Raw genomic sequence first — 20833 nt, 5'->3', positions numbered from 1 at the left:
AGTCCCGAGGCCCGGGGTCGTCTTGGACGGGGGTGGGCAGAGCCTCACAGGGGAGAGGGTGTCTGCTGAGCCCACGCAGCCGCTCGGGCCCGTGAGGGCTTGGGCCGGCCTGCAGACCCCTGGTCTGACCTGCTCAGCTGGCCACCTGGACCGACGGGTTTCTGAGCCTCACGGACAAATGGCCAAAGCAGTGGGGACAGCCCAGAAGAGGACAGGAGAGATGGCTCAGGGTGGATGTGACGAAGTGTGGCTTTCGCCTCCACCTGGGATAAATATATCTTAGGTACTGCCAGGAACTTGCTCCCCGACCCCCGACTCAGCAGCATGGGTGGTAAGCCCTCCTCCTCCAGGTAGCTGGGAAGGCCCAGTGGACCTGACCACACCCCCCTGCGGAAGTCCTCCTGGGTGGCAGGCGCTGGGGGGTCCCGGGCCAGGGCCACTGGGCCTGTCCCATGGACTGTGCCAGGAGGCTGGCCTGGTGAGACGGTGGAAGAAGCTGCCACTAGCTGGCCCCCAGCCCATGCCCCTCACTGGAGGCCCTGTAGCCCCAGGCCAAGGGGAAGAAGGCTAGGATGGGGGGTTAGAGCCTTGCTATTCAAAGCGAAGTTCACCAACCCTGGGGCATTGACATCTTCTGAAATGCAGAACACACCTTCTCAAGGCCCACCCTGGACCCAGTGAATCAGAACTGCACCAAGAGATATCCCAAGAGATCTGTATGTGATTGAAGTTGGGGAAACCCTGATTAGTGTCAACAGACTTTCTCAAACTGTTTATAGTAGCTTAACCTTTTCTTCAGACTCGCTTAGCAGAGCGCTGATGTTCAGAGAGCCTCTGACTGAGGGGTGGACGTAAATGCCAAGCTTTGCCCTGGCCACCCCCTCGCAGGCCTGAGGCCCCTCTGCTAAAGCCCAGGACCCCCGTCACAAGTTGCAAACCACTGTGCAGGGTGCATATACCCCAAGAGCCAGCAACCCTACTCCTGCATATTCACCTGGCAGAAAGGAGGGCTCATGTCCCCCAGAAGATACATGCAAGAATGTTCACAGCAGCCTAACACTGCGGTAATAGCCAAACACCAGAAACAAGCGAACCAACAAGAGATCGGATAGATAACAGGGACTGGAGCCACACGATGGAATATGACGCAGTTATGAAAAGTCAACTGCGGCGACAGCCAGTGATGTGGGAGAATCTCACAGATGTCACGGTGGAGGAAACAAGCCAGATGACACAGCAGAGACTGTGTGGTTTAACTGACGTAAGATGCAAAGTCAGAGAAACTCATCTGTAGTGACAGAGGTCCGAATAGGAACTACCTTTGGGAGGGAATCAAGTGGGACGGAGCCTCCTGGGGGGTCAGGAATACACTTTGACTGGGATGGTGTCTCACACACACACACACACACACACACACACACACACACACACGTATTGAGGTGTACACTTAGGGATGTGCACTTCCCTGTAAGTTAATCCTAATTAAAAAGAAAGTAACAAAAACCTGGATAAACCTTTTGTATAGATTAGAGACTGGTTAACAGCCATATTTCCTCCCAGCTACCCTGGACAGCCTCACCCTCAATCTCCCCCCAAACAGGAAAACCCACTGACTCTATCATGGGTCCCCATCCACCAAGGAAGGACCTCCAAGGAGTAATCTCGACTTGGGTTGGTGCTGTTTCAATCTCTCCAAACCACAGCCCGTCCCCACCCCTGAGCCCCTGCCCTGGCTCCCCTGTTTCACGCCTCACAGCCCACTCCGGCCTCCTGACCTCCTGCAAGCCTCGTCTCGTGCGCAGGGCCCTGGGATTCCAAGGCCGGGGGGCAGGGGTGGGGCTCCCCAAGCTGGGCATCTGGTCTCATTCGATTACCCTTGGTGCAGCCCATCCCCGGGGAGGCCCTGTCTGGGAAACCCAAATGCGGAGGCCCTTTTGTTAGCAGTTCCCCTCCAGAACTTTCCTCGGGCGCTGGGAGCACGAGGGCAGGGGCAGAGGTTAGGGTTAGGGAAGGAGGAGTTGGAGGGGGGAGGGAAGAGGAGCCTGAAGAGCCACCTCCCACGGCCACCTGGGTGTCACCGGCCACCTTGGTGTCACCGGCCAGCGGCCAACGGGCTATTATTTTCCAGCTGCTAATTAACACTGCGGGTCCCCGTGTGTCTGGGTGCGGGGAGGGCGTTACAGGGAGGACCTCCCGTCCAGAGGAAGCCAGGAGCTCTGCTCACACGGCCTCCTGCTCTGGCCTCCTGCTCTGACAGCGCCGAGAAGGGAGCGCTCCAGGGCAGCTCCTGCGGCCGCGCCTCCCCGCCCCCGCGTCAGGGCTCGGGCCTCTCCCTCGTGGCAGTGACTTCCATTAGTTCTGGTTTGTCACTTTGCGATGAGAAACCAGAGCACGAACCCAGGATCCAAGCTGGGGGCAGCACTGACCGACTGGCATTCTGGGAACGCCGAGGCTGCGGCTGCACCGCGAGGGGCTCCTGCACTGGGGCGGGGGAGTGGGCAACAGCCTGAGCGCCCCTCGCCCCGAGACCCCAGGAGACAGAGAGTGAGCCAGCCGAGGGGCGAGACCAGGGCGAGAGGAGCCGGAGGGAGAGGCAGTGACTCGATAGGGTGCAGCCCCTCCCCCCCGGGGGCAGGGGGCAGGGCGCAGCGTGACTGTCCAGCTGACCGTGACTCAGGGCTCAGACTGAGTGAAGGGGGCTTCCTCTTCCCAAGCTCGGCTCCCCTCAAATCCTGCCGGCGGGCCTCCCCGCCTGGCCTTTCCTCCTGAGGACTGCCCCCCGAGTTGGGGGAGCCCTGTAGTTCTGGGTCTAGCCCCTCCCCCGGCCTAAGGACACACACTTGGGACTCTCTGGGGAGTCTAGGAGCGGAACCACCTAACGTCAACACACGGAAATCCGTGCCTCCGTGTAAAATATTAAGAGTGTCTCCTCTACTTCCTCACGCGCGTCCCAAGAGAACGGCTGGGCTACGGACGCGGCTGGGCCCTGGACGCGGCTGGGCTCTGGACGCGGGGCAAGGACCGACGGCGCAGGGCGCACACAGGGGGCTCCTGCACATGCGCAGGCAGGAGCAGCAGTGAAGCTTGGCGCGGCACTCGGGAGCCGCCGGGCCTCTCGGGGACAGCACCTCCTCGGTGTCTGGTCTCCCACCTCTCCGGGGAGGCGGCCGCATGCTGACGGTGGCAACTGAAGGAGGAAACTGAAGTGGCTTGTTCTGGGAGTCACTGCCGGGGGCAGTGCCAGGGGCCCTTTCTGTTGTCCCCAACTCTGTCCAATGGGCACCTGGCCAGCTGGGGCTTCCTCCTTGCCAAGCAGGGCTTGTGGCAACTTAGGGAGCGCCGGGCGCTGGCCACATGCTTTACACCCACTAACTGATCGGGTCCCTTCAGTAGCCCTTCGAAGCAGGGATCTGCTCCATCTCCACTCCTTCTCTCCGGGCAGAGGTCAGCAGACTCAGGCTGAGAGGTCTGGGCTGCTTCCTCGGATGGGGCTGGGGGCCCAGCGGGGCCGGGGCGTCCTCCTCCACCTGGGGCTCGCCTCACCTGCCCCTGCAGACAGACTGGGCACGACCTCCCCAAGAGCCTGGTGGATGGAGCCCAGGTAGCCTGAGCGAGGACTCAGGGTCAAGTCCACTGGCAGGGAGGGATGGAAGGACAGCCATCAGGGGGCTTCCATGGCTCCCCAAGACCCCTGAAAGTGACTGGGAGCTCTGCTTCCTCAAGGAAGTTCTGGGAACTGACTTTGCTCAGGATGTCCCAGTCACCAGGCGACCTGCTTTTCACTCCTAGATCTCCTTGCCTTCCAGATCCCCCGCACGGCTCGTCCCCGCCACGGAGCTTTCCAGGACGCACTGCCTGTTTCCAGTTCCATTTAATCTTTGTGTACACACACACACACACACACACACACACACAGTACCACAGGACGGTACTGTTCACTTGGACGTTTGGGGCATGAGCTGAAGCCCCCTCTGCATGAGTCTTTCAGTCCTTCCTGATCAGTGAGTGTAGACACAGATCTTCCGTCTGTTCTCCATGGGTTATGGTACTTGGACACGTTTCTGAACCTCAAGGCCAGTCTGCGTAATGATTTGCGTCACTGGGTCCTATCACGTGCTATGGGACCCTCTACGTACTAAACATGTTTCAAGGGACATCTCATTTAATACTTGCAGAGGAGGAAAGTGAGGCTCAGGGAGGTACAGACACCTGCCATGGTCACAGTTTGAGTACTGAGATGACTGACAGCAGAAGGTGCCCAATCCAGGGTGTTAACTGACGTGGTGCCCTGACTTGGGCGGTGACCGCCGCTCAGGAGGAAGGGGACGAAGGTGGGGACGTCCAGGAGAGACCCACGGTCAGACAACAGGGGAACTTACCAAAACAGGAGCCGCCTTAAATAAACACCCAGAGCCAGACTTCCCATCCAGGCTCACCAGACTCATCTCCCACTCAGAGCCCTCAGGCGGCCTAAGCAGTACATGGAGGGTAGGGGTGGGGCCGGGTGTTTGGCAGCAGGGAGCGGCGGCCCTGGGGATGCCAGCACAGTGTGTCAGGGTCTGAAACCCCGGGGAGGAGAGGGGCAGGGGCTGTGAGTGGGTCCCTCTGGCTCATCTGCCATCTCTCCAGGGGACCGAGGGGGGTGGCCCAGGCTCAGGCCCTGCCAACCACAGCTGCTGGCCAGACGGGAGCTGTCTCTGGCGGGGGGGGAGTGCCCTACCGCCCCTCCCCACACACCAAGGTCTTCTCCACCCAGGCCAAGAGTTTACTTTTCCTCCAGGGAGAGGAGAAAGCTGTGGTTGGAGGCCCCAGGGGCAGGATCTGGGGCGCAGGGTTTGGGACACAAGGACGTGGGGTCAGACACACACACACACACACACACACACACACACACAGTACGCAAGCAACACAGCTGTCTCTGAAATCATATCCGCCTCTTTTCATGCATTCATTGGGAGCGGAAGATTCCCTGGAGCTCTCCCCAGGTGGCTACATTCTCAGGGAACTGCCTTCCCCAGGCAGGGCTTAGGGAGAGGGAGGCCAGACAGACAGGGAAGGAAGCGAACTCGGCAAGCCAAACCCGGCGACGGATCCCTGCCTAAGAGCAGGAAGGGGTCCTGATTCTCTCCTCCTTCTGGAAGGGCAGGCACCATCTGCCTGGGGCCCGAGGGTGACGGGGACACTAGGGGTTATTATTAGACTCCCTGTCACTGGCACCCTGCACACCCTACTGGACCAGGATCCCCGGCGCCCTGCAGGAGAGAGTCCTGGCAGGGGAGAGGTGAACAGTCGACCCCTGCTCAGCCTCCCTGGAGGACCCACTCTGCCCTGACTGGCCTCACACCAGGAGACTGCAGAGAGCCTGACACGCAGGCAGAGGCTGCCGGGGGTCAAAGTCCTGAACAAATGGGCCCCATCTTGGACTTCCCAGTCCCGGAATCTTTGACCCAACAGAAAACTACTCAGCCTGGCTACAGGGGCTAGAGAGGGCTGGGCCACACCTGAGAAGGCTGGGAGATTCTGCAATTGTCTGGGCGGGGAAGCCTGGGGAGCACCCCTTCTCCCCAGGGGTGCAGAAACCGCGGAGGCCAGCAGAGCAGGGCAAGGAGAGAATTGCAGGGATGAGGCGAGTGGCTAGCCAAGCCGCTAAGATCCCAGAAATCCAGGGCCTAGAAGGTGTGTCTGTACAGAGAAGGAGGGTGCGCTGGTGTGAGATGGGGCTGATGGGGGCCACCTTCCTTCCCCCAAATATCCACACGTAGCTGAGGGTCCACACCCCTCTCCCCCAGCTCTGTCGCCTTCCAGGAGGGGCCCAAGTAGAGGTGCTGGCAGCGGCTTCCACGCTGCAAGCAGGGGCTGGGGAGGAGAGTTGCTGCGGAGACGAACCGGGAGACCGGGAGTTTCTGCCCAAACTTCTCCCAGAGAGAGCGCGTCTTGTAACCGCAGAAGGAGGAAAACGGCGGGGCCCTCCTCAGCATCTCCGCAGCTGGTGCGGCGGAATCACCGGGTACGGGCACAAATGCCCCTACGCCGCGCGGCGCTGCCCTCCCCCTCGGCGCTCAGCCTCCCCGCCCCGCCACAGGCAGCCTCTGCGCCCTTCCCCCCCGTGTCCCTCGGCCGGCTTAACTCCCATCTTTCCAGTTGTCCCGGCCCATGAGGTTCCCAGACCGGAGGGCCGTAGGCCAAGGACTTGCGGGGAAAGGGGAGAAGGGGCGAAGAGGCTGCGGGGAGAGTGGGGGACGGGGTCTGGACGCCTGTGGAGAGCGGCGGGCTGGGAGGGCGGAAGGGGTGGCGCGGGGACTTGGGGCGCCGGGTCGGGGGGCGGCGCGGACTCACCTCCTGGTAACTCTCATCGCGGGGCCTGAAGGTGCTGTCCACCGGCTGCAGGCGCAAGCCGACGTGCGGGACGCTGTGCAGCCACACCACCCACCAGGGCGCGATATACTCCACGCGCGCCGCCAGCATGGCTCTGCCGGAGTGCGCCCGCCCGCTGCGACCGCCGACCGCAGCCCACCGCCCGGCCCGGGACGCGCGCCCGCCCGCCCCGCCCCGCCCCAGGCCCGGCCCCGCCCCGGGCCCCGCCTCGGGCCCACCCCGACCCCGCCTTGCCCTGGACTAGGCCCCGCCCGCTGAGCGCGCGCGCCCTCCCCGCCCCCTCCGGGGGGGGCGCTCCTCGCCCTGTGCTCACCCTCCGGCTGCAAGGGGTCACACCGAAAAGCCTGAAGCGTGTTTTTGGCCTGGAATCTGTCCTGGCCCCACGGGCGAAAGAGGTGGAAGGAGAAGTGGAAACAGCCCCCAGAAGGCTTCTGAACCTGTCTCTGAACAGCACTCTCTAGGTCCCCGGGCTTCTGGTCACTTATAATCAAAGCCAGCATGTAGAGGGTCTATGAGTGCCGCGGGCAGTCATGGCGTGAGAGGCGAGGCCGGCCGTTCCTAGCGCTCTTAGAGGGTAGCGAACTGACAGACTGGGGAAGGAAGGGACCCAGTCCTGGGTCACTAATTCCGTACTCACTCTCAACCGTGATTGAGCATTCACTCTGTAAGCCACGTGGGTTCAAAGACACGGTCCTGCCCCGGAAGCGCCCAGCGCATCTGCCCAAACAACTAACGGGTGCCGCCTGGAAAGCCCCGGGCGGGGATTAAGAGAAGCAGCCGATTCTTACCAGCCGACGGGGCGGGCCCCCTGGGGAGAGACCCTGGAATTGTCCGGAGGGGAGGGGAGGGAGGAGAGGGGAGGGGAGGGAGCACCGGGAGCGCCGGGAAGGGCCGGACATCCCAGGGAGACGCCAGAACCGTCGAGAACACAAGTTTACTGAGCGCCTACTACGTGCCAGGCACTGTTCTGTCCGTGAACAAAAGCGGATGGAAGCTCTGGCTGGGAAGGGATCGCAGTTTAGCGGGAGGTGGTAGCAGTACCCACGTGAAGACGGACAGCGTGCTAGGTTAGCGATGTTCTGGAGAAAAGCAGAGCAGGGTCGGCGCGTCAGGATGCGGGGGATGCGGTGGGGGCAGCCCCGGATCCGACAGAGCTTCGCGGGGCGGGAAGGAGGGGGAAGGCTTGGGACAAGGTCCAGGGCAGGGTAAAGGGCCGCCTGAGGTCGGTGAGGTGGGTGTGGGGCAGTTAAGGGGTCCTGAAGGGATCAGGCTTGAGTTACAGACAGTCTGAGAGGTGGTAGCGAGGGGGGTAGAGACACGGGTGAGAACAGAGACCCGGGAGAGGCTTCTAGGTTTCTGGCTTGGGGAACGGGGTGGATGCGGGTGAAACTCCACCAAACACGCGTGGCTGCTAGAGGGGGAGAGACCACACACGCCCCTTCCCCTATCAGAGATCCAGGGCTGAGAGATGGAGTCCTGTGCTGTGGTCGAGACCTCTCTCTCCTCCGGGAGGTCGCGGTCCGGGTCAAGGTTCCCTGAGCCTGACTGCAGCCGTCCATCTGCGCAGGCCCAAAGCTGAGGCACAGAAGCTGGAGAGCACTGTTCCTGTCACTGGGGTTTCCTTTCATTAATTCAACAAATTTTGATTGAGCACGTTCTCTGTTCTAGGGAATACAGTGATGAGAAAAACACACGTTCCTGCCGGCATGGGAAGTTTAATAGGTGAGGGGAAGCAGCCTTTATCCCACTCAGTGATTAACTACAACCCCAGCCCCGCCCAGCCCCCCCCTCCCCCGACAAAGTGCTTTCAAGAGCCCGGTGTCGGTGTGTGAATCGGCACAGAGTCTTGGGGGGGGGGGGGACATTTCCTGAAAAATGACACGTGAGGTGAGAGCTGAAGTTAAACCCCAAGTCCTGGGGGAGGGTGGATTCGGAGCAGGGGGACAGTACACTGTGAGATCAGGGACCAAGGTCCGCAGGGGACGGAGTGGAATCAGTAAATGCAAAGCCCGCAGTGAGGGGAGCGACAAGAAGGAGAGGCTGGCACACTGCACCGACAGAAACAGACCGGTGGCAGGCTGCCAGGGGCTGGGGTGCAAGAGGGAACTTTGGGGTGGTGGGAATATTCTCTCTGGATTGCAGGGTTGGTTACACAACTGTACACGTTTGTCAAAGTACAGAGAACTGCATACCAAGAAGGGTGAATTTCACTGTAAATTATACCTCAGCCTTACTTAAAAAATATATATATATATAAAATTTATATATATATATATATTTTTTTTAATTCTCCAACCAGGGATCGAACCCGGCCCCTGGCAGTGAAAGCTCTGAGTCCTAACCACTGGACTGCCAGGGAATTTCCCAAAATAAAGGTATTTTTCAAAAGAGAGAGAAACAAGTTGTCAAGGTAGGCCTGGGCCAGACCACACATGGCCCCAGAGGCCCTGGTCAGGGTCTTGGTCTTGAACCGGCCGTGCTGGTAGCTCAGGAAGACGGACCTGAAGCGGTTTCGTAGGGCCCTCGGCGGCGCTGATAACCTGCATGGTCACGCAGCCCCCAGGCAGCCCCGGGACCTCCGGGATAGGCACCGCCTGGTGCCACATACACGTTCCCCTCCCCCTGCCCGTTGTCAACAGCTCTGGCTGCAGCTGCTGATCCCTGCCACAATGACCCGGAAGTTAGGAGGATTTGGCATTCCTCTAGGAAGATTAGAGTCACTACAGCAAACTGCAAGTGTCTTAGGGGAGAAGGGAGGGCGAGGGCATGGAGTGCACCCTGAGCATCGACTCTGCTGGAGCTGGGGCTGGGCCCAGAGACAGAACGGGTCGGGGAAGGGTGGGCCCGCAGCCCACACCTGAAGACGCTGACTGCACAAGCCCACCCTCAGGGCCATCACCGCAGCCACGGGGTGCAGCCTGGAACACACAAACCTGCTGGGCCGGTCTGCACCCAGCTGGACAGTGACCTTTCTAGCTGCTTCCCCGGAGGCCTGCTGACCTAGATGGGACGCCAGTGAAGCAGAGAAGCAGAAGAGAAACGTGAGACCTCCCAGGGCCTCGTTAAGGGCGTCGAACAGCCCTCTTGCCTACGCAGCTCCCCATTCATCTGGCGTGGCAGGAACCACTTCACCCAAGCTGACCGGCTGACCTCAGAGAGGCAGTGTCGGCCCTGGGCACCAGAGGGCTTGAACACATACCGATGCATCAAACCAACTTACGCAGAATCTCTGGAACCAGACCTGGCCTCAGCGAACTTTTAAAAAGTGCCCTAAATGACTGGCAGGCACAGGCCGGGGCTGAGAACCACAGCATGAAAGGATGCCTTCTCTAGACAAATGCCTGCGGGGTTTGTATCCTAGGAACTGGGGCTGGTCTCTGCAAAATGTGCTGGGACAAAGGGAGCCCAAGTGGTAAACCCGCCCTCTTCCTGGGAAGCTGGACCAATGAAAGGGCGGGCAGGACTGGAAGCCGCTGAAGGCGCCCCATCTGGGTCTGTCGACAACCACTGAGCGCCGAGGACTCTTGTGCCGGAGGAAACAAAACCCGAACTCCTCAGGACTAGATTGAAAAAGGACCTCACATGCCTCGAATTCTTATAGAAAAAAGCCTACAAACGATCTCAGCCACTTGGCTACCTGGGCGTAGATCTCAGTGTAAACCACGGCCAGACCTTCCCGGGCCGCCGGCGCTCATTTGCCGTAGTTTGGCGCCACCTCGTGGTGCACCCACACAACCGTGCCAAGACCCTAACCTCCATAGTGTAGCTCACTGGACTCTGAAACCACTGCAGTGGGGACTTGCCATAACCTGGGAACTTAGTGCTGGGAAAAGCGCCCTGGCGACCCCCACTCAGCTGCCTGAGACTGGTCCTCGGGCTGGGGAAGACTTCCTGGCCAAAGGGTAATGAGCCCACAGGACCTGTGCCGGGCTCGTCGTTGTCACCAGTGTGAGAAATTTCCTTATTTCAAGCTCAATGAATCACTTTCCCTGCTTAAAAATGCGTGCCTCCTAAAACACTTGGCCCTCCATACTGCTCTGTGGGGAAGGGATGGGGGTCCTTCCATGAGGCAGGAGGGGTGCATGTAAGCGAACTGCCCTGCCACCGTGCAGACACTCGCTGGCCACAGGGGACCAACACCCACTACTGAAGGCGATTTTGCCTTCTAAGTATTGCCCTATCTGCGTCTGGAGTCCTCCCCAGGATTGGTAACTGGCGCAGGGGGAGCTGCGGTAGTTTCTCAAGATCATTCGTGTCAGCAAGTAGTGGAAGCAGGACTGAATCCCCAAGGAGCCAGGCCTGGCTGGGAGGTGGGATTCGGGTCTTCATGCACCTGTCTGAGCAGCGTGTCCTATCCCCACACCCACCACTGCACTGCCTCAAGGTGCGGGGTCAGATCTCTGGCTCCTCCATTTAAATGTTCAGACCGGTCTTTGGGTTCCAGGGGCTCCTTTCGCTGGGCTAACATCCACTCATCTCCATGCTTAACTCACAGGCTCCTTCTCAGAGCCCCTCATCTAAACTGTCCTCTCATCTGCGTTCATCTCACGGCACCAAGTACCACTCCCGAGCTCCACTTAATCTTGAGTAGCACTTAGGAAACACACAAGAGTGAATTTTCACTCCTGTGCCTGAGAACACAAGTGTCTTAGTCGAGGGAGGGGAGGGAATCACACATCCACCTCCGCATCAAGAAGCATTTCAACATGGCAGACACAAAAGCGCCACCACCTCCTGAGGAGGAGACGGCTTCATTTACTGCCGTTTCCAAGAAGGCTGATCAACTCCTCCTTTTAACTATCATTTTCATGACAAGGGAGCTCATTTTACCTAAATGACTTTTACATCCCACGAGTGCAGACTGGCTTCACTTCCACCAATAATTGGCTCTTTTAACTGCCTATTTCCATCTACTTATTTTCAAACTTAGGCTTAAGAAAAAAAAAAAAGATGGCTTTATTTGTCCACTGGGATCACAGCCCAAGATTAGGGATGCAACAAGGTAGCAACCAGGACCCCCATCCTATTCCCACCAGAAGCCATTCCAAGTAACACCCACACCCCCCATCCTCAAAGAAAAAGGCCATTTTGAGAATTACAATTTTTTTTAATACAGTTCAAATCAGTGTGCGTGATTCATTTCAGCTCCTTCACTGCCAAACCTAGAGGAAAAGAGACACCAGAAGTAAGCCACTCAGAAGATTATTCATTTTATCTGAGCTACTGCTTGTCTGGATTTTGCACTTAAGCTACAGAGGGTTCGCAAAGCTCAGAAATTAAGCCCACCAGGACGGTTTCGCTTAAAACATAACAGTTAGCGTTTGATGATAAAAACGTTCCCTCTCTCAGCCTTTCTAAAGACGTTCCAGTTAGTCTTACAAGGGCAAGTGGTGCTGGCTGACTTCTCACTGTGAAGCAGCAGCCTTTGGAACCCCCTCTGGGCTCCTGGGGCAGTTTCCTCCCAGGTGCCCTTTTGAGCCTTCCACCACCAGGACAGGCCCCTATGCTTAACTAACCTACGCTCATGGCCTGTTGTATTTAATAAGTCCCTCAGCCTATAAACATGGGGGTCATCAATATATCAGCACCTACCTACCTTGTAGGGCCGCGGTGAGGATGAGGTGAGTGACAGAATGAGCATCGGCCGTTATGCTGCTGCATTAGGAAAGCACTGAAGGGGCTGAAACAAACTTTCCTGTGGCCACGGAAGCGATTTCTGCTATGGTATCTAACCTCTGAGAACCACACATATTCCCTGCACTACAGCCACAGCAAGAGCAGATACTTAGACAAAGTACAGAATGGACTTTCCTCATTCTGGGGACAAGTGAAGAAACAAGGTGGTGACACAGGGACCCCCACACTCCGGGCTGCTCCCCCCCGCCGGGGTTCCCGCCTCACTCACCTGGGGGCAGGGACTGCTTCAGCTTCTCCGCCTTCTCTTTGTCTGTGATGACCAAGGTGTAAAGGTACCTGCTACATCGAACCTTAAACTTCACATTATCCTTATTTTTCTTGATCTTGACCGCTATCAGAGACCAGAATTAACAATTAAACTGTATCACAGAAAAGAGAGGGCGCACAGTCCACCGGCTTTGTAGGTCTGCAGGACGTGGCACGTGTGACAGCTGTGCTTGCCTCCCTCCACTGTCCCTCTGTTGAAACAGAAAACAAGATGCCCCCGCCCTCCTCTGAGCTCAGTATTTAAAAATAATGTCAGAAATCTTCATTTCCCTTACATTACTACTCAAGAACCTGGAGCTTAATGTTTATATTTAAAACACAGGTAGTATCTGGTACACTGAACACATCCTAGACCATCCTGTGTCCATCTCATTATTATTATTTTTTAAGGGATGAAAGTAGTTCATAAAGTAAGGAGATGGATTATCTGCTGAGATCAAGAACTTTCCACCACCCTTCTAGAAATAACTGCATATGAGATGCCATCGGGGGCGATGCTAAGGCTCTTCCTTCAGGTCTGCCCCCCTACATAATGAGCATGTGCTGAAGCTTTTCCTCAAATGTGAGCAGAACACATGTTCTGGGCTCTTTATTGCTTTAAAATTCCATCTCGGGAACACAGCTCAGACAACAAAGAGCCCCAGGCGTGCTCAAAGTCCAACAGCGCAAGGTTTGAAATGTAGCAAACAGCGTGGTTATGTACAAGCGTCGATGAACCTTCATGAGGCCGCCACCTATTCTGGCGGCAGGAAGACATCGGCTTCCCAGGTTACTCATGTCAGGCACCTGTCAAGTTCCCCATTCCGACTTCTACAGCACAGTTAACTTGGACTCACAACCCACAGCTCCATCTCTGCCAATAAACCGCTAAAGGGGTGGGACACGTCACAGGAAGCAGAAGCTCCGTGGCCCTGCCGAGGGCACGGGCTGCCTTGGCTCCTGTTTTAATACATCAGGCACGTGGATATTTACTCAAACCAACCTAGTTTGCTACCTTAACATTCCTCCCAAAGCTAAGCATACTGCGTCGTCCCTAGTAGCTGCCGTGCATCTATAAACTAACTGAACCCTCACAAGATAAGGCAGACGCATCTCTTAAAAGTGTTTATTCAACGTCATGTGATGCAGCAATTCTACTTATAGGAATATACTCAAAAGCACAGACAGCAGCAACAAGAGATGTTTGTACAACGTTCACAGCAACATTATTCACAACAGCCAAAGGCAGAAACCACCCAAATGTCCACGGACGGATATGGAGAAACAAAATGTGGCGTGTGCACACAATGGACCATTTAGTCTTAAGGAGGAAATCCTGACAAATTCTCCAACGTGGATGAATTCTGAAGATCTCATGCCAAATGAAGCAAGCCAGTCATGAAAGGACCAATACCAGAGGATCCACTTACACGACATACACCGAGAAGAGCCAAACTGATAGGGACGAAGTAGAATGGTGGTGGCCAGGGCTTGGAGGGAGAATGGAGACCTACTGTTTAATGGGTTACAGAGTTTCAGTTTTGCAAGATGAAAATTTCTGGAAAAGGATGGTTGCACCACCGTGTGAACATACTCAAAGCCAGTAAACTGCACACCAAACAATTTTATATTTTACAATTAAAACTATAAAGAAATATTCAAAGGTGTATTCACAAAACACTCACTGAGCACCCTATCACATCCAGGGGAACGTGACCCCTACTCTCACAGGTCACTGTCTAAACTCAAGCTCCCCAACAGAATTAAAATGCAAAGACATCTGATGGATTTGGTGTCACTTGCTCAACGTGCTGACGTCTCTAAGAGATCATCTGATCTGATCCTTGCACCAATCCTAGGAGACAGATGTCATCACCCCCTCTTCAACAGAAACAAAACAGTGGGGTTGTGTTTACCTCGCTAAGGACAGCTACCTGCTGGTAGAGCTGGGATCTGCCCAGGCAGTGACAGCAAATTCCGGGGCCCGGACTAAGGCTGACCTGATACATTTCCTTTGTGCACCACAGTACCTACAAAAACACAAGCGCACTGTCACCCGGGGTCCCCACCACCCGTCAGGACAGACATTCCCACCAGATGCTACTTGTTCTCACAGGTGGTCACCAGTTCACACAGCACCAGGGCATCAAAGGCAACAACCTGTTTCAGGTAAAGGGGACACAGACATGACTCTCCCTGAAGCCCCGTGAACTCCCTGAAAGGCTCTCCTGCACGCCACTGCTTCACCCTACCACTGACACGGGGCGTCAGAGACGGCTGGCGCCTTAGCCCACCTTAAAGTAAGTCAGCCCGAGAGTACTCCACCTTCATGCGTTATCCGATTTTCTCTTTAGCACAAATCTGGGAGGGAAAGAACGCTATAAGGAGCAGCACAAGAAAGATGACTCCGGGTTAAGGCAGTTCAAGATCTAGTATAGAGCACAAGCTCCCCACACCTCCTTCAACTACAACACAGGCACACCAGCAGAATTCCCTCCCCGTGTAGAGAGAACACACTGGCAGCTGGAGCTGGCACACGTCCACCAAAAACTCGCTGTTTTATGTTTCTGATGCATCAATTACTTTTCCCTTCGTTTACAGGCTAGGACGCTAACTCACGTAGAAGGGAAATGACTTAGTTCCTTGTGAGCAGGACCTGTGCTCAGCCCAGAGCCTAACATGCAGCACTAAGTCGGGGTTTACGAAACGCGCGTTTCCAGATTTTCACCCAGTAAGGGTTCCGTTCTGAGCACCTACCATACACAGGAGGACACACACGAACAAAACACCTTAGGACTTTTCTTAAACGTTCACATTTACCTAAGGAAGAGAACACACTGGCCAACCACCTTTTCTTACGCGAGACCTGCTAAAACCACTGCTTCCCGACAGCACGCACAGGCTTAAGCAGCCGCCCGGCCCAGCGCCCGTGCAGGAGCGGCTCCGCGCCAACGCGACCCTTTCCACTCGCTCGTCTAGACCCTCACTTACATTTGGCGTCCTTTCGCCTGGCTGTGAGCAGAAAATCCTTAATTTCCTCAATTTTGCGAGGCTGCAACACAAAGCAAAAAGAAGCAACTGTAGAGACACGCTTTTCTAGGATGGTCGGGCCCACCAGCCCCTCTCGGGGCTCGGAAGACCCTCGCACAGGCGCCCCTGCCCTCGCCCCTCGCCCCCCAACCCCGGAAAGGCCCCAGGCAGGGGTCGTACTCACCATGGCGACGAGGCGCGGAGAGCACGGGCAGAACCTACGGGAAAACAAGCGTCAGTGACCATGGGATGCGGGGACCAGCGGCTACCCCGCTTCCCCTCCCCACACCCCCGAAATACCGGCCCCATCGCACTCCATCCTCCTCCCCCCGCACCTGTGATCCAGGCCCTGGGTCCCCAGACATCACCCAGCCGTGGATTACCACGGATAACCCCCCGACTCCCAACGTAGGGCCCGAGAAACACTCACCGTGAACAGCCAGAAGCGAGGAGAACGGAAAAGAAAGACTTCCGTTTCCGGGCAGTTAAGCCCTCCCCCAGAGGAAGCTGGGTACGGTGTCCGCAACGGGTCAAGAATAACACAGGCGTTCGCCTTTCCCATCGCTGCGTCTCTTCCTGGATTAACAGCGCGGCTCCCCGAAAGCAATGGGCCGCTTCCCTCCACCACTCCCTACCTCCTCTATCCTCCGGTCCAAACCCCACCTTGGCTTTGCTAGGTTTTATTTCAGATTCGGTTTGAAGACCTGTGTTAGGACTTACTATCTACTACTTTCATTAGACCTGTGTATTGGGCATCTACGCAGAGATTTTTTTTTCTTTTAAATGGAGGAACCCTCCTACGTACATTTTATAACCTCTTTCTAGGGGTTCCTCCCTTTTCCTTCTGGTCTCCTTTGCCACGGACATCTAATGTGTCATGGGCAGGGCCCTCTTGCTCGCCTCTTCTTATTGAACGGAGCTTTTCCACTGGCTGCTTCCAATTCCTTTAAGAACTGGTACCATAAAAGCAAGTTAAAACTTGGAATAGGGACTTCCCTGGTGGCGCAGTGGTTGAGAGTCCGCCTGCCGATGCAGGGCACACGGGTTCGTGCCCCGGTCCGGGAAGATCCCACATGCTGCAAAGCGGCTGGGCGCGTGAGCCAGGGCCGCTGGGCCTGCGCGTCCGGAGCCTGTGCTCCGCAACGGGAGAGGCCGCAACAATGAGGCCCGCGTACCGCAAAAAAAAAAAAAACCCCAAAAAAACCAAACATGGAATAGCTAACGTTTTATGGAACACTCACACCGGGCATCTCCTGTACTAAGCACTTTACCCATAGGGCCTCTGTGATCCTCGGGCGTGCTTGTGATGGGTGGCTCCGGTCGTTTACTCCAGTCTTACCGCAGAGAATGAAGGCGTGTCAGTTGCTGGGAGAAGTGAAGTCAGGACTCGGAACCACGCTCCCAGACTCTTGACCACCTCCTCACTAGGCTGCCCACCTGAAACGGGCTGGCAGCTCTGGGAAGGCAGCGTTCCCTTTGCCCCTTTGGTTCCTCGCAGCCTTCACCCCATCCCTGGTATTATTTTCTCAGCACAAATTTACCCTCAGCTCTTCCAGAACGTCTTTTCAGGCAGGCTCCAGGAAACCTGAGGTTATCGATTTAATTTTCATCCTCCACTTTATTTTTAACCTCCTTACAAATGTCTACATTTTATTATATTTGTTTCCTCCCCAATTTAATAACTGCACAACAGAATGTAATTGCCCTGTGCGCATTATTACAGAGCAGCTCATCTGAAGAGAAAAGAGTCCTTTACCATGAACTTCGCTTTGAACCCACTCCCCTCCCCACTTCCCTCCCATTAGACAAGCCCAGGCTGAGCATTTTCCTAGAGATGCTGGAGATACAGGGAAGGATAAACCCACAGTCCTTGCCCCTGGGAGATCACGAAATCCTCTAATGGTGCTAGACAGCCTTTTAAAAGAAGGCAAACTATGTTTCTGTGACTACAGATGCTTCTGGGTGTTAACAAAGAGAAAAGTTAATTGGTAGGGCCTTAATATGAGATTATCTGAAGGTCAGGATGCCTCAGCTCTGACCTGAGAAAGACACTCTCAAATCCCCCAGCCTGACCTGACAGCCCCCCTCCATCTCAGGCTGATGCCTTTCTGGTCTTTTCTCCCCCACTGCACCGCCAAAAGCAACGACCTTTTCAGCCCAGCCAACCGGTGTCTTAAGGGCACTTCCTGACCCCAGGCATCGGCCTGTGCCCTCCCCTCTGACCCTAGGTCCTGTTTATCCTCAGAGCTCAGCTCCGCCCTCTCCTCTGGGCAGGACCCTGCACCTCTGCCTCCTGTCACCCGTCACTCATGCAGCAGTTACTCCCACCTGCCTTTCCATAGGCTGTGCGGCAATGTTAAACTTCCCATACGTTTGCACCGACTTTTTTATAGAGGCGAGGACGAGGTTCTGCATTCTGTTGATAACTCCCAAAATGCACTGCTCATACATATACAGAGGTGCTCAGTGCTGACATGCAGGATCCTCGAGATGGTTGCAGCATCCGAGATCACTCACCATATGAAGGGTGGATAGATTGATGGAGGGATGTTTGGATGAATGAACGAAGGGATGAAGGGAGGGAGGGAGGGAGGGAGGGAGTGATTAATTCGGACAAAGCAGTGCCTGGCACATAATAGGTCCACAAAAATATTTGTTGAGTGAATGCCTGCTGCTTCTCCCCACTGGGACCTACAGGACAGGGACAGGGAGGGGGGCTGCCCCTTCCTTTTGGCAGTGATCCCAGAGACAGATGTTTGCCTCTTGAACTGCATAAGAAGAGAACATAGATGTCTAGTAACAAAACACAGAGACCAACCTCCTGGGGGTGCCAGTGGGGGAGCTCAAGGTTTCTATAAGAGCCAGGAGGCAGCGGGAGAGGAGCGGCTCCCCGAATTGCCTTTCCCACTTTATGCTGCGCTGCAGGGCTGGGCTTGTCCACGGCAGGCGTCATCCTGCAAAAACCCATGGCTGGCTCCAGGGGTTTTCCGGGGGAGGTCATACTACCTCTCTCTCTCCTCCCTCGGGTGCTGCTGTGAAGCCCAAATGGGACAACGAGAAAAGCCAGAGTCAGAGCCATCCTGCCTGCCCCGCCCCGGGTCTGAAAATCCCCGCCCGGCCCTGGGTGTAGTTTCCATCAGTGGCCACACGAGGGCGCTGAGGCCGTGACTGGAAATGGAAAGCGAAGATTCTGGCCCCTTTCTGCCTTGCATCCTAAAACCCCCGGCTGAGAGCACTTACATAATTAGAGGTAATATTTGTATGGTATTTCACACCTGACGGGGTGCTCTCATATCTACCACCTTATAAAATTTCCAAGAGGCCCCCAAGAGGCCCACGCCTTTGTCAGGCGGCAGGGCTGTCCTTTAAACCATCTTGGAAGGGGGTTATTTTGAATCTGCTGACTTGGGAAAAGGTTGATGAGGGAGGGAAGGAGGCAGGGTGCGGGCACGGAGGCTGGTGCTTTTTGGGGGGACCCAAGAGGACTAAAGGAACGCAGGTTTCTTCCCTCCTCCAGCCCCCAAGGAGTCCAGGAGAATCTCAGGTGCTCCCGAGGGATGCAGGTTCGATATTCTCCCAGCTGCTGAGCTAAAAGCCACAAGGCATGGCTGGTCGGGCTGGAACAGGGTTTCTCAAACTCGGCACTGCTGGCTTTTGGGATCGTTCTGTTTTTTGGGGGGAGGGGTGTTCTGAAACTTGTAGGATGTTCAGCTCTCCCTGGCCTCTACCCACCAGATGCTGGACCCTCACAACTGTGACAGACAAACGCATCTCCAGACATTGCCACGCGTCCCTGGGGGGCAAAATCACTCCACGTTGAGAGCCACTGGACCGGAAAGACAAAACCAAGAGGATGTTCCTTATTATAATGACATCTGTCCTGCACCTGTGGCCAGGTACTCATGGGCCCAGGCCTCTGTCTTTGCACCCCATGGCCATTGCTCATATTGGTACCCAGCCCTTGCTCTGGGATGCTCAAAGGTTCAGCATCCTTTTCTGCTGCTTCTCTGTGGGTCTCTGGCTGGCTGGCAAGATGGATGTGGCCAGGTAGTCAGTCACCAGGAGCACGTGCGGCCCCATCGGCCAGAAGCCCTGAACCTTAGGAATGGTGTTCTCCTCCTTGGCAGCTGGAGGACCGTTTCCAGTGGGAGGCCTTGTGTGGGGCTGGGGGTTGGGTGACGGGGGGTGGAGGGGAGAAGGCAGAAAAAGCTCCTGCAGAGCCTGCCTTTAAGGGACCTCTAAGAGAGCAAACACCCACCCGCCCAGACGGCCCATTGACTGATTAAACGGATTCAACCCATTTTTAGAGAGTTCCTTCTGTCGGCCAGGCGGTGAAGATGCAGAAATAAAATACGGTCTGCATCTCTGTCCCCATCTCCAGAGAATCACAGACTAGCAGGAGCGGCACTGATAAGGCAGTAAGTGCTTCTCACTGTGGGACCAGATGGGGACCGTGGGAGATTGATCCGGGCTGGGGACAGGCTGGGCCCAGGGAAACCCGCCAGGAGGAAGTAACAATGATGCTGATTCACAACAGAGAGAACCCACCCAACACACTCAGCAGCCAGCCGGCAAGAGCAAACCTTCAAAGCAAATATGTTCCAGGGGGACAAGAATAAAGAAGCAATTGGATTAGGTGGCCTCAGTCCAGGAGGTCTTCCTGGAGGAGGCGTTGTGATAGGATTTATGGAAAACTGACCCTGGAGACAGATAGTCTTGGATTCAAGTCCTGTGTCTGGCTGGGAGAACTTGAACCAGTCTCCTGGCATCTCTGAGCCTCAGTCTCTGTTGAGGAGGGATATTAATCCCTCCTTCCAAGCCTTTCAGACCCCTATGCCAATTGGGTGTAGCCCACATGACTGTCTGCCACTTCCCTGCCTTGCTTAGCAGAAACCACAACAGAAAACGCTTAGCCCAGCAGCTGGCTCTGGGACTGTGAACTGAATGTAAGTCAAGAGTTGCCAGTGGATTTGGAGAACTACAACCCAGAGAAGAGGAGGTGGGCTGGGGTGGCCCTAGACTTGGTGAGGCCGGCAGAGGGCACCCCTGGGAAAGTCTGCCTGGTCTTGCCCAGAGGGGACACAGCCAGTTTTGACAGATGCCACCTCCTCAACTCCCCTGCTTCCACCAACCCTTTTGCACTGTGAACGGCTTCCACGGTGTCCAACCTGCTACCGTAAAAAGGATGGATTAGACAGCGTCCACCAGCAGAGAGGAAAATAATATCGGGGCAGAGGAGAATCCATCTTGAGCGTAAGGGACAAACACCCCTCCTATATATCAACGTATGCCAGGGTGAGGGGGACATGAGAGAGAGAAAGAAAAAGGGCACGGTCCCTTCAAAGCAAGGGACAGGGGTCAACCTATCGGCTTGTATATATCTTGCATTATGAAGCAGGAGAGAGAAAATCAATAGAGCTGTCAGCAGTGTAATGCATTCAGTATTGCAGACGGTCCCATCTCAGGATGCTCCAGATAGATGCTT

At 55.9% G+C, this 20833-nt stretch overlaps 2 protein-coding genes across 3 annotated transcripts in view; both read right to left on the bottom strand.

Moving 5' to 3' along the window:
* The window catches only part of TTYH2 (tweety family member 2), a 38265-nt gene extending 31752 nt beyond the window's left edge, over window positions 1-6513 (bottom strand). The window contains exon 1 of the mRNA XM_027080551.1: window positions 6337-6513. Coding sequence (XP_026936352.1) covers window positions 6337-6465 — 129 coding nt within the window. The 5' untranslated portion in view covers window positions 6466-6513. The remainder of the gene's footprint in view (window positions 1-6336) is intronic.
* Window positions 6514-11461: 4948 nt separating this feature from the next.
* Window positions 11462-15874, bottom strand: RPL38 (ribosomal protein L38). 2 transcript variants are annotated; one of them, XM_027080549.1, is made up of 5 exons: window positions 15779-15874; window positions 15533-15566; window positions 15310-15370; window positions 12281-12403; window positions 11462-11537 (listed from the first exon to the last, which is right to left on the bottom strand). In XM_027080549.1, the coding sequence occupies exons 2-5, from the start codon at window positions 15533-15535 to the stop codon at window positions 11512-11514; spliced, it is 213 nt and encodes a 70-aa protein (XP_026936350.1). In that variant the 5' UTR covers window positions 15536-15566; window positions 15779-15874; the 3' UTR covers window positions 11462-11511. The 2 variants fall into 2 exon arrangements, with proteins under 2 accessions (XP_026936350.1, XP_026936351.1); XM_027080550.1 differs by lacking the exon at window positions 15779-15874 and adding an exon at window positions 15684-15702.
* Window positions 15875-20833: the final 4959 nt, after the last annotated feature.

Source organism: Aethalodelphis obliquidens, unplaced genomic scaffold (genome assembly GCF_003676395.1).
Source record: "Aethalodelphis obliquidens isolate GAN/ISIS:26980383/991018 unplaced genomic scaffold, ASM367639v1 scaffold44, whole genome shotgun sequence".
Classification (NCBI taxonomy): Eukaryota; Metazoa; Chordata; class Mammalia; order Artiodactyla; family Delphinidae; genus Aethalodelphis; species Aethalodelphis obliquidens.
The sequence above is the reverse complement of the archived record's forward strand: the minus strand, read 5'-3'. Positions and strand labels throughout refer to the sequence as shown.